Source organism: Pogona vitticeps, chromosome 2, assembly GCF_051106095.1.
Source record: "Pogona vitticeps strain Pit_001003342236 chromosome 2, PviZW2.1, whole genome shotgun sequence".
NCBI lineage: Eukaryota > Metazoa > Chordata > Lepidosauria > Squamata > Agamidae > Pogona > Pogona vitticeps.
Genome location: NC_135784.1, coordinates 279,038,115 through 279,054,337, shown reverse-complemented (window position 1 = coordinate 279,054,337; position 16,223 = coordinate 279,038,115). Strand labels below are relative to the sequence as shown.

Sequence of the window (16,223 nt, the reverse complement as noted above, 5' to 3'; positions counted from 1 at the left end):
CAATAACTACTGTGGCATCTCTCTTCTCAGCGTTGTAGGGAAACTGATTGCTCGTGTTGTGCTGAAGAGACTCCAGGTGCATGTAGACAGAGTCTATCCAGAATCACAGTGTGGATTTTGAGCTAATAGATCCACCATTGACATGGTATTTTCCCTCAGACAGTTGCAGGAGAAATGTAGGGAACAACGATAGCCACTCGTTGTGGCCTTCATAGATCTCACAAAGGCCTTTGATTTGGTTAGCAGGGACGGCCTTTTTAAAATACTTCCCAAGATTGGATATCCACCTCAGCTCCTTAACATCATCAGGTCCTTTCATGAGGAAATGAAGGGCACTGTATTTTTTGATGGCTCAACATCAGATCCCTTTGACATCTGAAGTGGAGTGAAACAGGGCTGTATCCTCACACCGACCCTGTTTGGGATCGTTTTTTGCTGTACTGCTGAAACACACCTTTGGAACTGCAACAGAAGGTGTCTATCTCTGGACTAGATCAGATGGAAAGCTCTTTAATCTCTCTAGGTTGAGAGCGAAGACCAAAGTCCAGCTGAAATGCCTGCGGGAAAACACAAGTCATGGGCCAGGGCGTGGACTCACCTCCCTCTATTGCCATCTCCACACAAGAATTGGAGGTTGTTCATGACTTTGTGTACCTTGGTTCAACAATCTCCGACACTCTCTCCCTAGATGTTGAGGTCGATAATGCATTGGCAAAGCAGTTGCCATGTTCTCTAGATTCACAAAGAGAGTATGGCTCAATAAGAAGCTGACGACATATACCAAGATCCAGGTCTATAGAGCCTGTGTCCTGAGTACACTCCTGTACTGCAGTGAGTCCTGGACCCTTTGTGCACAACAGGAGAGGAAGCTGAACACCTTTCATATGCGTTGCCTCCAACATATTTTTGGTATCACCTGGCAGGACACAGTTCCAAATAGAGTAGTCCTAGAATGAGCTGGAATTTTTAGCATGTATACATTACTGAAACAGCGACGTCTACATTGGCTTGGGCATGTTGTGAGAATGGCTGATGGTCGGACTCCAAAAGATCTCCTGTTTGGAGAATTAGTACAGGGAAATCGCCCCAGAGGAAGACCACTTATCTGCAAGTGGGATCTGAGGGCCTTAGGAATGGATCGCAACAGATGGGAAACCTTGACATCTGACCATTCAGCCTGGAGGCAGGCGGTGCATCATGGCCTCTCCCATTTTGAAGAGACCCTTGTCCAGCAGGCCAAGGCAAAGAGGCAGTCTCGAAACCAGCAAAATCAGGGAGCTGGACATGGGACAGATTGTATTTGTCTTCAGTGTGGAAGGGATTGTCACTCTCAAATTGGCCTTCTCAGCCACACTGAGCCACTGTTCCAAGTCCTCCATACAGAGCATGTTACCATAGTCTCTTGAGACTGAAGGATGCCTAATCTCTTTCTGAAATGCACAAAAACATACACCCTGTCTCTGTCTCTGTCTCTCTCTTACAAGATGGTGGTTAAGTAGGCTAAACCAATGTCTGAAGAAAAAAAGGGAGACTGAAAGAAATATACATTGACAGCTTTTATTTGGAACTAATTTTGATCATAACAGAAACCTCTAAAAACATCTTTATTCAGTATTAATAATAGAAAAGGCTTCTATATTGTTAGCCGCCTAGAGTGGTCTTAACCGACCAGATAGGCGGGATATTAAATAAATAAATAAATAAATAAATAAATAAATAAATAAATAAATAAATAAATAAATAAATAAATAAATAAATAAATAAATAAATAAATAAATAAATAAATAAATAAGAAACTGAAGGCCAAAGATGTACATAAACCCAGATGCAGCAACAGCTCATGATCAGGATGGAAGGGGACCCATCTGAAATTTTGGGGTGAAGGTCCCCCTTTGGGCCCAGATGGCCCTAAAAGAATGAATGGCTGTAATATTAAAAATTGTACAATGTGTTGCGCCACAGTGTGAGCACTTAGCACAAAACCTAAACCCAAGTGTCACCTTTAAAACTACCATGTAGAGATGGACACGTACCTCGGTTCAGAGGTTCATACTGGTTTGTATGCACTGCACCAGAGGTGCCACACTTTTTCTTTGCCTGCCACCCCCCCAAAGCTGGATCTCCCACTCACCCCTCAGTGTGTGCTTCTCCTCCTCCTCTTCAGCTTCCCTGCCCTGCCACTTGGCTGATTGCCCACTCAGACAAGGAGGCAGCACAGGCAAAACGAACAGCCGAAGAAGAGGAGAGGAGCGTATTCCGGCTAGTGAGTGGATATTTGGCCTCGGAGTTGAGGGGAGTGGAATGTTTCTGCCCATCTTTACTTTTTATTTCAGTGTTAGCTTTTGTGGAGTCCAACACACTTTCTCAGACAATAGTACAGTATTTAGTCAGGGGTTTCTATAATGGTGTACTTGATTGTGAGAGTGGAGACCAAGTGAAGAGGGCTGCAGGCAGAGATAATTAACTTTCAAAGTGTTAATAGCATTATTAACACAGGTAATGAACTTTCAAAGGGCTGATTACATAAATACCCTAGTAACAAGTAGAGTGATTAACTAATGCAAATTGTCTACAGGTTTACTTAGTGGCTGTCTTTGGAGTGCAAAGAATTTGCTCCTTAATGAATCAACTTCTGATTCTGAAGCCTCACTTTTGCCAAACAAAACAAGATACATTTTACTCAAGAATACAGTACAGTACATTAAAACAAGATACATTTTACTCCCAGACACAGAGCAGAGAATAGCATCCTATTCCACATCAAAAGTATACAGTACTTAAGGCCAGCCAAACTGTTTAGTCACCCAAAGTGGATACAGGAACCCCTGCAAGCAGATTCCTCTTCCTTGACAGTTACAACAGAGCAGTAATAAATTAAACCACTAACAATTTTGTCATTTTTTTTAGTGCCATCCAGTCAACTGACTGCTGAATGGTAGAACCATCCCTGGGTTTCAGTCCTGTGTATGCTTATAATTGCAGCCTATGTGCTTTCTACTAAAATAAAGTTTGCAGTGCCTCATTGCAGTGCATCATATCAGCTGCAAGCTAAAACTATTGTAAACACAAACAGTATAATTAGATAATGGATGTAGCTGTGATCTTCTTCTTTTCCATCTTAGGTGTAGCCAACAGGAACAGCACTTTGGCACTGAATAATTCCCTTTCATGGGAAGATTCAATTTTTAATACCTCCATACATGCTGCAATTCGACATGGAAAGTGGAAACTACTCACAGGCAATCCAGGTAATCCTTTGCAAATTTCACATATCATACTTCTAATAAATATTTGCTATATTAAGTTTGTGATCTGTTTGCTTTAGTATACTAGCTTGGATAGCAACCGATATATCAGAGGTTAAAAGGAGAGAGCTGACCCCACTGAACCGTGTGGCACAATAGTTAAAACTGCAGTACTTGCAGTCAAAACTCTGCTCATGATCTGAGTTCAATCCCTATGGGCTCAGGCATCTGGCAGAAGGTTTACTCAGCCTCCCATCCTTCCGAGGTTGGTAAACTGAGTACCCAGCTCATGGGTGGGGTGGGAATGTTTGAAAGGCTGTTATACAGAGGAGGGGCAAGATCTGTTCTTGATCATCGCAGAGTGCAGGACACGCAACAATGGGCTCAAGTTACAGGAAGCCAGATTTCCGCTGAATACCAGGAAAACTTCCTAACTGTTAGAGCAGTAAGACAGTAACCAATTGCCTCCAGAGCTGGTGAGTGTTCCAACACTGCAGACATTCAAGAGAGAGAACCACCTGGCAGATATCCTTTGATTTGAATTCCTGTATCGAGCAGGGGTTGGACTTGATGTCCTTAGAGGCCCCTTCCAACTTCACTATTCTATTATTCTGTGAATAAGGATTATCCATGCTCCTTCAGTATGTCCCCCCCCCAAAAAAAATCTCACCTGTACCAGCTGCATTTGTTACATAAATGTGGTCTAGCAGCAGTATTGAGTACTGCTATCCTACCATTTACCAGCTGAAACAGTAAGGGGCATACAAGTATGAAAACTGATTTGCTACTAGTCCCTCATTTTAACATTGGAAGCACAAAGCTAGAATTGTCTTGTAGACACATACATTTTTATGTGATATATATATTTTCTTGGTACAAGTGTATCCCACTTTGGTGGTTTGCAGTAAGAAATTACAGTGAAGTATAAACAAAAACATATTGTTGTTGTTTAGCCATTAAGTCATGTCCGACGCTTCGTGACCCCATGGACCAGAGCATGTCAGGCCCTCCTGCCTCCCGGAGTTGGGTCAAATTCATGTTGGTTGCTTCTCAGACACTGTCCAGCCATCTCATCCTCTGTCGTCCCCTTCTCTTCTTTCTCTCACACTTTCCCAACATCAGCATCTTTTCCAGTGTGATTTCTCATCCTGCCAATCTTGCCACTCTGACACAAAGCTCCTTTGCTGATTTTTGTACCATGTGGTCTTAAAATCAGTAAAGAAGAATAAACGAGGCCCAGTTAGAAACAGGAAAGAAGCATCAAAAGAAAACAAAAACTAACAAACTGCACCTAAGCATCTCTCTGTGGTGGACAACTCTTCACAGATTTTCCTTCCACAACTCTTCTTACTCGAATTAATGTCCAGTTTTGAATGTGCCTAGTATTCTCTTCTTCAGATGAAAGATCTCAGTCAAAAATAATAATAATGAAAAACCCCAAATTCCGATGACAAAATCAATCCCACTTTATTGGAGTTAAACAAGCCAAATCTATAGATATGCTGGAAACAAATTATGAAATTTATGTGGTCCCAACTAATCTCTGATCTGCTTTGATCTTCTTCATAGGTTGCGGTCACTGGTTTCCACCACCATCTTTATTCAATGAGTCAAATACCCTGTCATCTGACCCACCAATGAAGAAACTTTGGCTGTATGATATTGTTCATGATGCTGAGGAAAGAAAAGATGTGTCTGAACAATATCCAGGAATTGTGAAAAAGCTTCTGCTACGTCTCCAGCACTACTATGAAAACTCCGTTCCTGTGTTTTACCCGGATGATGACCCTCGTTGTGATCCAGAAGCAAGTGAAGCCTGGGGGCCTTGGATGTAGGAGAAACTGTACTGTGGCCCAAGGACTATAACTATTTTGTAGTCATGAAATATTAAATCCATGTGCATAGAATCAGGGCTGGCCCAAGATCTATTGCTGCCTGGAGCAAAGAACAAAATGGCTTCCCTACCCATTTACGAGACAATTGGTCCTACACTGGCAAAACAGCAGCTTCCTCCACTACCTCTTGTATTATTTGGCTAGTTTAGGGGGCACAGGAAATATTCTGTGTCATACAATTGTAGCATTGTGGACTTGGCAGTATACCAAAGGACCACCTAGTCCATCCCATATCAGGGCAGGAAATCCACAGTTAGGGCATGCCTGAGAGATGGGCTAAGTTTAAAAATGTACAGCAAAGGAGGGCCCACCACTTTGTGCAGCAGTCTGTTCCATGGCTGTTAAACAGCTCTTGGTGTCAGGGTTTTCTTCCACATAGCAAAATCTTCTCTAATATGGATCCACTTGACTTGGCCCATGACTCTATATAACAGCAGAAAATCTGCCCTATGCTATTTTCTATGTAACAATCCTCCAAATAGTTGGAAATGGCTGTCCTATTACCTTTTAGTTGCCTCTTCTCCAAGCTAAACATATTCTACTCCCTCAACTAGATCTCATAACACTTGGTTTTTAAACCTTTTACTGTTTTTATTACCCTTTTCCAGACATGTGCAGCATACACAACTTTGCCTTCTCACACTTACCTTCTTGCCAGCATCTGGTGTCTAAGGCAGCCTGTTCAGACTGGCTAGTGGTATGGCTGACCCTCATATAAAACAGTGCTTAAATGACCCCTGGAAGTCAATCTGTAGGCTTAGGAACTCAGGGAGATGCTTCTGCGCCCATTTGTTTTTTTCACTTCTATGGTGAGAATATCAGTCCTTTGGATTCACCTCTTACTAAAAAGCAGTTGGAAGATCCAGTGTTGCCTTTTATTATATCTGAAGTTCTGTTATAGTCATCAAATAATGTTGTTGGGATGTCAGTTTCTGTTCATAACATGTCTCCAAAGCAGGGGGTAAAATGGTGCTGCCATCCTAAAATCACTGGCCAGCTGGGAAACATTATTTCCCTTGGAAAGCTCTGAGTCAGGGGGGTGGGAAGCAGGGCCTCCTACATTCTTTCACATCTGAAGTCAGATGCTTGATTGCAGACTTGCCAGCAGCCAGCTTTTATTGGAGGCTGATGTTGTAAAGAAAAAGAGAAAGAAGCCAGTTGCTGAATTCTATTGGCGTTTTCTGTTCTCACCTTTTCTGTCTCATCGTCTCCTGAAGAAGCATTCCAGGATCTCCGTAGCCACTATTCACAACAGTCCAAAATCCCTTGGTTCTGTGGTGTAATCGTGCATATTTTGAACTCAGAAGTCTTTAGGACTTAACATTTTTGGCCAGAGCTTTGAAAAAAAATATTTCAATGGCCTGCAACTACAACCAGTGACTATGCTGTCTGTTAGAGTTGAGGGCACTGCTTGGCGATTTAAGCAGGAGGACTGTTTTAATCTGTTGTGTTGTGTGCTACACTTAAAAAGAACATAGGATTGTATAGACAATATCCGCCACAGTCCAGCATAGATTTATCTGTGCACAATACAATGTAACATAATGGGAATATGTTGAACATGCATCTCATTGAATGCCATGTAGTGAGTAGACCTCATGCACATTTTATGCTGCAGTTTTAAACCCAGTAAATGACCCAGTAAATGACCCAGAACGAAATATTTGAGGCCTAACATTATATAAAACAATGGGATTCAGGGAATCCTTTTTTTTTTCTTTTTAAGCAGAGGTCTCTCAATTGCCTCTTCTACAGAAAGGAAAAGTTTTCACTCCTCCAGCTATACACATGTATATATAGTTATATCCCATAACTTTAGCAGAGGTTGCGTTTAACTATGAGTCAAAATGGAACCATTCAAATTGTTCAAGGATTTGAACCTCCTTCCACTACACAACAGTTGCATGCCACATCACAATATTTTTAAATTGTTGCACATATTTTAAAAAAACAGAGTAAAGCAGCAACAATATACATTGTTAGTAGAAAGAAACTTCCAATAAATAATTTTGAGATTGAAACACCAGTGAAAATGAAAATGACTTCCCCTGGTGCTGGAAAAAGCATGGCATTGGGAGGAAAACAACCTCTTCTTGGATGGGGCATTGGTCCCCCAGTGACATGATTCTCTCGAAGGTGCAGGCCAGGGCAATCATTCTTGCAAATGAAACCCCCACTTACCTTCTGATGAATTTTTTTTTTTGCAGATGTGCACATGGTAGAGGAACATTTATGCACTAAGGCAAATAAGACTTTTTTCCCATATAAGGAACATCTCATGTTGTTTGACAGGCCACTGAAGTACTACTGTTAAAGAAGCACTAGCTGAGGAGCCTCCCAGAACTCTATGAGCCTAGATCTCTTTCTCCAAGGGTACATCCCTCTGAAGGATGCTTTGCAAATCCGGTGATTGGGACACACTCTCAAGAGCAGCATCACCAGGTTGAAATCACAGGCATGTTTGTTAGAAATTCAGTGGTGCTTCAGAGCAAAGACCAAATCCTTCTCTTCAGAGAGCATTTGTCAATGGTAAGCATGGCCCATTAGCATCTCTTGGCCAGTAAGCTGGGATCCTAAAACTCCAGCTTTCCCGTTGTTAAAAGTAACTCTCACTGGATTCTCTAGAATGTACTACTACATAAATATATAGAGGGCTAGGTTGTCCACACTCAAAAACAAACAAAAACGTTTAACATGCATCAAGAGAGCTAATGTGGACTGCGTCTCAAACTAGAATTTGTAAAACCTCGCTTCCTATCCCCTTTTCAGCCATGGAAACTTACAGGGTGCAGGCAATGATAACCCACTCTCACATCTCACATACCTTGAAAACCCTGCAGGGATCACCATAACTCTGAATTTACTTGACCGCTTTCAGTAGTATAACAATAACAAACACCCATCATGTTTTCATCCTGTGATCTGTTCATGTTATGTGAGGGTACAGTAGTGGCATTGGGCACATTAGGGTATACTGGATATTAAGCCTCCTTCCAGCATTGTAAAAACTGAACATCTGTTGCAGTTATTAAAGAAGTAGGGAAAAAGGAACTCCCAGCTGCTGGTTACCCTCTCTGATGTCTGGGCCCTGTGGTAAAGAACGCTGCTGTGTTTTGTCTGAAGAGCTATAGTTAGAATAAGTACAGTCAAACAGAAATTCTAGATTTAGCAGTATAGAACCTACCCTTCAAAAAACCACAATAAACTATGCTCGCAAGCCACAGTTCACTGTGGATAATCACTTGGTATCCCAGGCTATGATGAAAATAAGGGTTAGACTATTGTATAGTGCCTTTCATGCTAAAAATTTCTGAGGGCTCTTTATAAAGCTGTGACTTGGATTACAGTCTCCTGCACAGTACAAAATCAGCCATGTGGGAGATGGGCCCTTTTATTTTATTCTTTGGTGTGCATTATTTTGTTTTTAGCAATTAGTTATAAAGATCAGCATGACTACAATAAATGTGTGCCTTTTGGAAACAACTCTTTCAAAAACATAACAGATGTGCAACTGAAACTGAATGTATAATTTTGTTCTTCCTTAGATCATGGGGGCAAATATGTTATGGTCGACAAAAATATGTAAATATACTCAGTCAGTTGTTATGTGCTGTCAAGTCAGAGCCAGGGAATTGAACCCATATCTCCTGAGTTCTAGTCCATTACTCTGCCCACTAGACCACACTGGGTACTCCCAATACACTCCATACATAAATATAAATAATAGGACTGACATTTTCCTGTTTGAGATGAAGGAGAAGATGGTATCCCTCCTGTTTCCGGTATAAAAGCCGTTTTAGACAATAAGTTGAAGCTTTCTTCTACATGGGCTATGCTATCAAACCTAAAGAATGCTGGCAAGCTTAGAGGATGCTGGAAATGCTATGTAGTTCACACCTGTTTGCTCCAGCACCTTTCTGCTGTCCTCCAACATCTGCTGTGTGAGGCAACTGCCTCTTTCACTCAATGGTAAAACTAAACAATGACAATGTTATTCCTTCTAGAGCATTTCAGCTGTAAATCATTAAAGCAGTTCTAAAAAAGAAACTAGAACCAATTCCAGATTCAACATCTAAAAGAGACAGGCATGTAGAAAGGAGAGTTTGATGTAAAACTATTAACAGAATTGTTGCAGTCTCCCAGGAATCTGACAAGAAAATCATTTTATTTCTGCTGCAGCAACCTCAAAAACAGAATTCTGAGAAGCTGGCCTTGACTTACCAAATATACACAAACCATATAGACGAATTTTGGTGTCCATAAGCTTTATTAATATTAAAAGAGCCAAAGAAGAGTATGACTAATACTAGCATCACATTTTTAAAACAATCCCAAATACAAGCTTTATTTTAAAAGTACTCCATATAAGATACCCTCTGCAAGGTATAAGCCCTCCAAGATTTCCTTTTGTGAACCTGAACAAATTCATTTGGCATAGCCAGGACAAAATATGCATCTTTGTCAAGTTTGGTGAGAAAATGTTATTTAAACAGGCATTTGACTTTTGCTGTTATTTATTTCTGGATATTTTGTTTTTATTATGCTTTTTTGTCTTGCAGTCTTTACCTTGTTGCAAATGTGTTGGATGATTTTAATTGTTTTGCTGTTTGTAGTCCTTAAATTACTTTGAGGGATGTCTTTTTGGTTAGAGGAAATAGGACATGAATTTCTTAAATAAATTCCCAGTGTGCAACAGTTTGAGGTGTTTAGTTGCTGGTCTTTGTCACAAAGTCCTCCACTGCAGACCTTTGACTTTCAATGTCATGATGCACTGAGAAAGATGATTCTGGCTCCTTACATAGCAGATTTCTTAAGCAGCTTTATACTGTGGCTTGAACTATGTCTGGAGTCAAGCTATATGTGAGAGGCAATCGGTCCATCCTTAGAATAGAGGATTCCTCGGTTGCTAAAAGCAGGAGCTTTTCACTCCTCCCCTTTTTTGCAAATTTGTTTTCTTTCATGATTGGTCTTCTGGGCATAAGCATGGACTTTGTTTGCAGGTCTGATTTCTCAGACACAGCCATCTGCCAGAATCCTGTTTTTGAAACACTAACATGATTTCGGCTAGAATGATGATGTGTTATCTGTAGCAGGGCAGAATCCTGTTAACTCACATGAGGATGTAACGGCAATTTCATAAGCATTTCCCAAACTACAGCAAACTCTCCTTTGCACACTCAGTCTCCCACTGGTTGCAGACTTGAGCATGTGACCAGTTATCTGACGGATTGTACCGGGAAGTGGGGGTGATGTTCAGGGGGAAGAACAGGTTGTTATGTGATTATCTGTCTGCAGGTAGCTTTTATCCAGTTGGATTTTGGCTATAAGATTGGCCCTGAGTAGTATTTTTCTGTTTTTTCCCAGAAGGCTAACTACACCTCCCATTAGCTGCAAGTAACACCCAAGACTTTACTGGTTGTGAATGATGGGAGTTGTTGCAATGTACATCTAGAGGGATCCAGCTTGGACATTAATGTACTGGGGAAAATTCATCTAACCCAATCTATTGGTCCCCTTCTGGTATCTATCCTGACTACATCTTTTAACCCAGTAGTTAGAGAACTGTGGGGTCCGTAAGTGTTGTCAGATTTAATTGCCAGCAATTATTGGCAATATGTCAATGGTGAAAGTTAGTGGGAATTAATGTTCTAATAAAATAAGGAGGGCCACAGATTTTCCACACACCTCTTTTATTTTAATCCATGCCTCCTGGTACATGACTTTTAGATTGTTTTACTGTAGCCTTCCATGACTGGATGTGTGTCAGGTATTTTAGACTACAGCTCCTAACACACCAAGGCAGCATAGCTGACGGTCAGAGAGTATAGTAGCTGTAATCCGTAAAACTCTGTAATGGTATAGCATGGTCTGAATGCAACTGATAGGCCCAACCAGAGAAGACCATTGAATCACTGGAATTTGTGGAAGTATTGATTCCATTCAGCAACTATTTAGAGAGTCTATATAGTTGTAATCCGCAGTCAGATTTAGGCCCAGGCTAAGAAAGGCTGTTCTTGAGCCCAGTCGTACATGGAGACATAGCTCCTCTGCAAATGGCCTATCACAAAGCAATGGAGCCTCATATTGATCTGTTTAACCATTGAACAATATCCATTTACAAAGGTGTTCAGCATCTGCTGGGGACTATTTGTTAAATTATGATTGTATTTAATTGGACTTGACTGTTCTACTTAGGTCAAGCCTCTGTCTTCTGTTTGCTCATAAAAGTGTGTGTGTGATCATAATAGTAACTCAGCTATTTCCTTGGATAACTTTTTTTCCTCGTCTAGGTACTTGTATTTAGCGATCTCTTTGGATGCACATTAGTTTCCTGTTTCTCAGATACTCAGTTTCTCTGGCATTCTGTATAGTAACCAATATTTCAGGCATAGACAAATATTATCTCTAAATTCAAACATCCTTCCAGAACTACTATTTATACAAAGGTGCAACACATATAGTAATTTCCACCAAACTTATATTTTTCTTTTAAAAATAAATCAATGTGTTGGAATTCCTTCTGTTCAATGCACACCCACCTTAATGCCTGCCTATGGCATGTGCTGTGTCCAAATCCCTCTGAAAAACATCCATCAGAACTATTGGATTGTTGACTATCTCAATCAGATCAATAGCATCACTTCAACTGAGCTGACACGAGATACTACTTGTGCTGCAGCTGAATATTGCAAGCCATGGATCGTTCAGTCATACATAATTCAGTGTTACTGAGATTTTGATTGCTTTGAACCTTGGAGATGTTGTAAAGACAAAACAGGCAATGAATGGAAAAAGTAATCTTCAATTATTAATTTTGGATAAAAGTTCAGATACAAATAGTGATAACAGATAGTTTTATGGGTATTCAGCAGTCTTCTGCAGTCTGATAGCACACACCCAGCATGGAGAAGATCAAACTGTTAACATTACTGTGGGAGGCAGGAGTGCAATAGAGCGCTGACTGCCCAAACTGTTTCCCACAGTGAGCTTGAAAACAATATGGTCACTGAATGCAGTGGCAACTGCTACTCATTGTGCTGGGGACGGGGGCACAGAAGACACAGCACAGGTGAACACACAGATACAACAGGTGGGCACACAGGCATGGCCCTGGCCCTCTGCCTCTGGTAAGGAGACAAGTAAAAATAGTCAGTGGTGAGCAGTGAGATGGGATAGAGCCCCAATGAGATTTATGGACAAGCTACCATTAGGGTACATAAGGAATGGGGGAGGGAGCTATTCAGGATTTGATCTTAAACTTTTATCCTGGGTTGTATCACAGGCTTGATTGGATGAGAGGGATAAAAGGAGGTAATTTCTCTCCTAGCTTTGCCCATCTGGGTTTCTGTACATCAGGAGATGAGACCAGGTGGAGCATGGGAAGAAGCAGCTACAGTGTCTTCTGTGATTGTTTCCCCTTTGCCAGATGCTCTGTCCCATTGTATTCCAGTTTTATGCATATGTGAGGGTGAGTACTTGGGACAGAGAAAGAACTCATCTGTCCAACAATTCTCTGTCTTAAACTGGGTGATGTGTTCTAAGTGATGATACTGGAATCCTTCAGTTCACTTCACCTGGGCTCTTCACCTACCATGTTGAAGCTGTCCTGTTGAAAGTGGCTAAGGATTTCATGAGCCATAACTATGAGTCTTATTAAATTGGTATCTGGCCCTCCTTATTTAGCTTTGGAATTGAGTTTCTAAATTGGGTGAGATTAGACTGATCCAGCTTGGTTAAACTTTCTATACACCAATTGTCCTGGGCAGTTTGGGTGTTAATTTTCTGAGACTTCTAGCCACCACAAAGTCAGGAGACCAAAACTTTATTCTGTATACAGAATCTCAGCTTCATTGGCATTCATACATTAAATACAAGAGAAGAGTAGAACAATATTGTAAGAAGATATTCTTGGGAGCTGCTGGGATATATAATTGAAAACATGCACACACATCTATCTGTCTGTCTGTCTGTCTAATCTAGTGGATATTTTTTTAAAAAACTATTTGTAATCATTTTGGAGTAAAAGTTGAAATGCTGTTTGGTAGAAATAAAGTCTGACATAATCCAGAATTGCAAATTGACCAAAACATCTCATAAATGCAAGAAAGAAGAAAAATGAAAGATCCCATTGTCCCAAAGAGTAGCTTTGGCTTTTGTGAACTGACCTCAGTTACATCATTAGTTATTTATGTGCTTGGAGGTCTCTTGCTTGAAGACCAGAGGTTGCATATTAGAAATGTTAAAAGTTCTTGTTTTCACAGGGTATGAACAGCTCATAGCAGCTGTGTAGGAGCATCAGACTTTTGTACCCTAAATTGCTGGTACTGTTTGCAACTAAAATCCCAGCACATCTAAACCAAACCAGAATCTTCATTCCCCCCCCCCCCCACATAGATTTACTGGGGAAGTTCAGCCTGCGTAGTGAAGCTAGCATGTGGCAGAAGACTTTCCATGTGGATGACCAGCCATGTATTAGAGACTACACAATAATTCCTATTGCATGGGGGTTCACATTTTTAAAAAGGCAAGTTGAGATGCTTATGGCTTCTGAAACCAGACTGCATGGAAGGCAAAATAGACTTTGCAGATTCCATATGAGATGAACTCTATTGCATCCTCAAGTCACCATCCAGATGACTTCTTCTGGCAGATTGCTAGCTTGTCCCATGTGTTTCTGCTTTTAGCCTGCAAAGAGGTCTGTTGCCTTGCCCAAGGTACATAACCGATGGAAGATGTCATGTGACACCTTCATCTCATATGGAAACTGCAAATTCCGCCTTGCCTTCCTGGCAATCTGGTTTTAGAAGACATGGGAATCTCAACCCGTCTTTTTTGTTCTGGTTTGTTTTTAATTTTAAGAAAAAGACTATTTGCCTTAATTATATACATTTTATACCCATCTTTGTCTGTTGAAGCATTCAGAAAAACTCAAAAGCTTTCCCTGCTTAGAACTTCTTTTTACCTGTGGCTTTTAAAACTAACTGTGCTGTCCACTTTGAGAACTCTGCATTGGGCCTTTAATTTTAATTGTTTTAACTGGCTGCTTTTGAAATTGATAAGTTTTGTATTTCAGTTGAGGAATTTTTTTCATCCCACTTTGAGACATCATTAGATATAATACAAGAAAACGTTATTGTCATTGTTATTATTGCTGTTGAACATGGTCATCTCAAACCTCAAATTTGTCCACAGTACTGCTCTACGTATTAGAGACCAAGAGCAAAGTCTTTCATATTATGGTTTTCTTGATTGTCATATAAGGATGTGAAAGTGATACAGTGAAGAAAGCTGACAGGAAAAAAAATAATTTGAAATGTGGTGTTCGATGAAAGCTTAGGCTGCCAAAAAGACAAATAAGTAAGTACTAGATAAAAACAAGCCTGAACTCTCACTAGAAAGTGAATAAATTGAGACTGCCATTCTTGTCATCAGAAGACAAGACTCACTAGAAAAGAAAGTAATACTAGAAAAAGTGGAAGACAGTAAGAAAAAAGGAAGTCTAACATGAAATAGATTGACTCAAAGGAACAACCAACCTTGTGTTTGTAAGATCTGAGCAGGGCTGTTAATAGGACCTTTTGGAAGTTGCTAATGGGGAACCTTTTGGCTATCACTAATCAAAGTTGAGTTGCCATATAGGTCAGAAGAGATTTGATAGTGTATAACAACAACAAAATAATCAATTTACAAGTACAGTTTGACTACTGCACTTTTTTCTTCAACAAAACTGAGATTGACCACTATTTTTTTCCATTTAAAATAAAGAGGTCAAGTGGCTGGCTTTTCATATTGATTAGCTTATCATTCAAATGATTAGCATTTGGTAAGTAAACTTTACAAAATTATAATTATTTGATGTGCTTCCTAGTAATAGTTTAAAAATTGCGTGTTGCTTTGGCACTCTCCCATGTTCCAAATTTCTTTCTTTATTTAATTGTATGATATAAATATCTATCTCAAAAGTTATGGTCTTTGATTACTTTGAAGAAAATTTGTATATTAGTAATTTTCTGAATATGATTGACAGTAGAAGCAAAACCATACCATGCCATGTAGAGTCCTGATAAGTCAGACCAAAGGCCTGTCTAGTCCAACATCCTGTTTTTCACAGTGACTAGCTAGATGGCAATGAAAAGTCCACGAGCAATACATAGTTATCTCTCAGAAGTTGGAAATCATAGGCCTCAAATCTGAGAAGCAGTTATCATGATGTTGACCTGTATAGCAGGACCTACTGATAGCCACCAGAATGGTACTCAGCATTAGTATAAGAATGTTCAATACTAGAAGTATTATTTTAACCCCTTTCATGTGCTTCCACAAGACAATGGAGAATGCATAAAGAAACTGGCAACATTTTGTCTACAAGAGATGGAGAGGGACAGACACTTCATTCTAAATTGCCTGAAGTTAAACCTGATCAACATCTCAAGCTGGTGCAACGTTTGGAGTCTCTGTCTTGGGACACCACTTTCATCCAGATTTTGACACTACAACATCTGGTCACAACAATTTTGAGGTTTCCCTTTTTCTTCCCTTCTTCCAGTCTCAAACTTTGTAATGCCTAGCTTGAGGAAATACACTATAAATCCCAAACCTCCTCAGCCACCTTGGTCAGAGGTCATGTTGGCTAGGGGTTCTTGTCCCTATAGGTCAAAATCCGGCCTAACCACTCATTCTAAACCAGCTGTAGTTGCCACATGGTTTTTAACAACAGCACCAGAGGGCATTTTAATTGTACAATCTGGCTATAACCCACAAAAGTGACTGTAGGTCAGTTATGAGCTCCAGCATTGGCATTCACTGGCTACAATCCCAGGATCAATATTGAATGTCAACGCTATATGGAGAATGGACTGTGTTCTTTTAAAAGAATGGACTGTACTTTTTATTTTATGTGACACTGTCAGGTCTGCATTTTTTAATCCATGTGACATTATAATGTGAATCATGCCAAAATAAAATATATAGCTTATTGTTACACTGGGGAATCTGTACAAACAGATAAATTTAACCCTGAGAAGCTTTCAAACGTAAATGAATTAATTCAGAAAATAATTATGTGACCAAATCATCCTATAAA

General features: G+C 40.1%; 1 protein-coding gene across 3 annotated transcripts in view; it reads left to right on the top strand.

The window, feature by feature from the left end:
- The window catches only part of ARSB (arylsulfatase B), a 216,298-nt gene that overhangs the window by 78,982 nt on the left and 121,093 nt on the right, over positions 1-16,223 (top strand). Inside the window, exons 7-8 of one of the 3 annotated variants that reach the window (XM_072992678.2) lie at positions 3,123-3,248; positions 4,815-9,835. The exons of the other annotated variants lie outside the window; for them this stretch is intronic. Coding sequence (XP_072848779.2) covers positions 3,123-3,248; positions 4,815-5,080 — 392 coding nt within the window. The 3' untranslated portion in view covers positions 5,081-9,835. Of the gene's footprint in view, positions 1-3,122; positions 3,249-4,814; positions 9,836-16,223 lie in introns of those variants that run through there. 3 annotated transcript variants of the gene reach the window in all.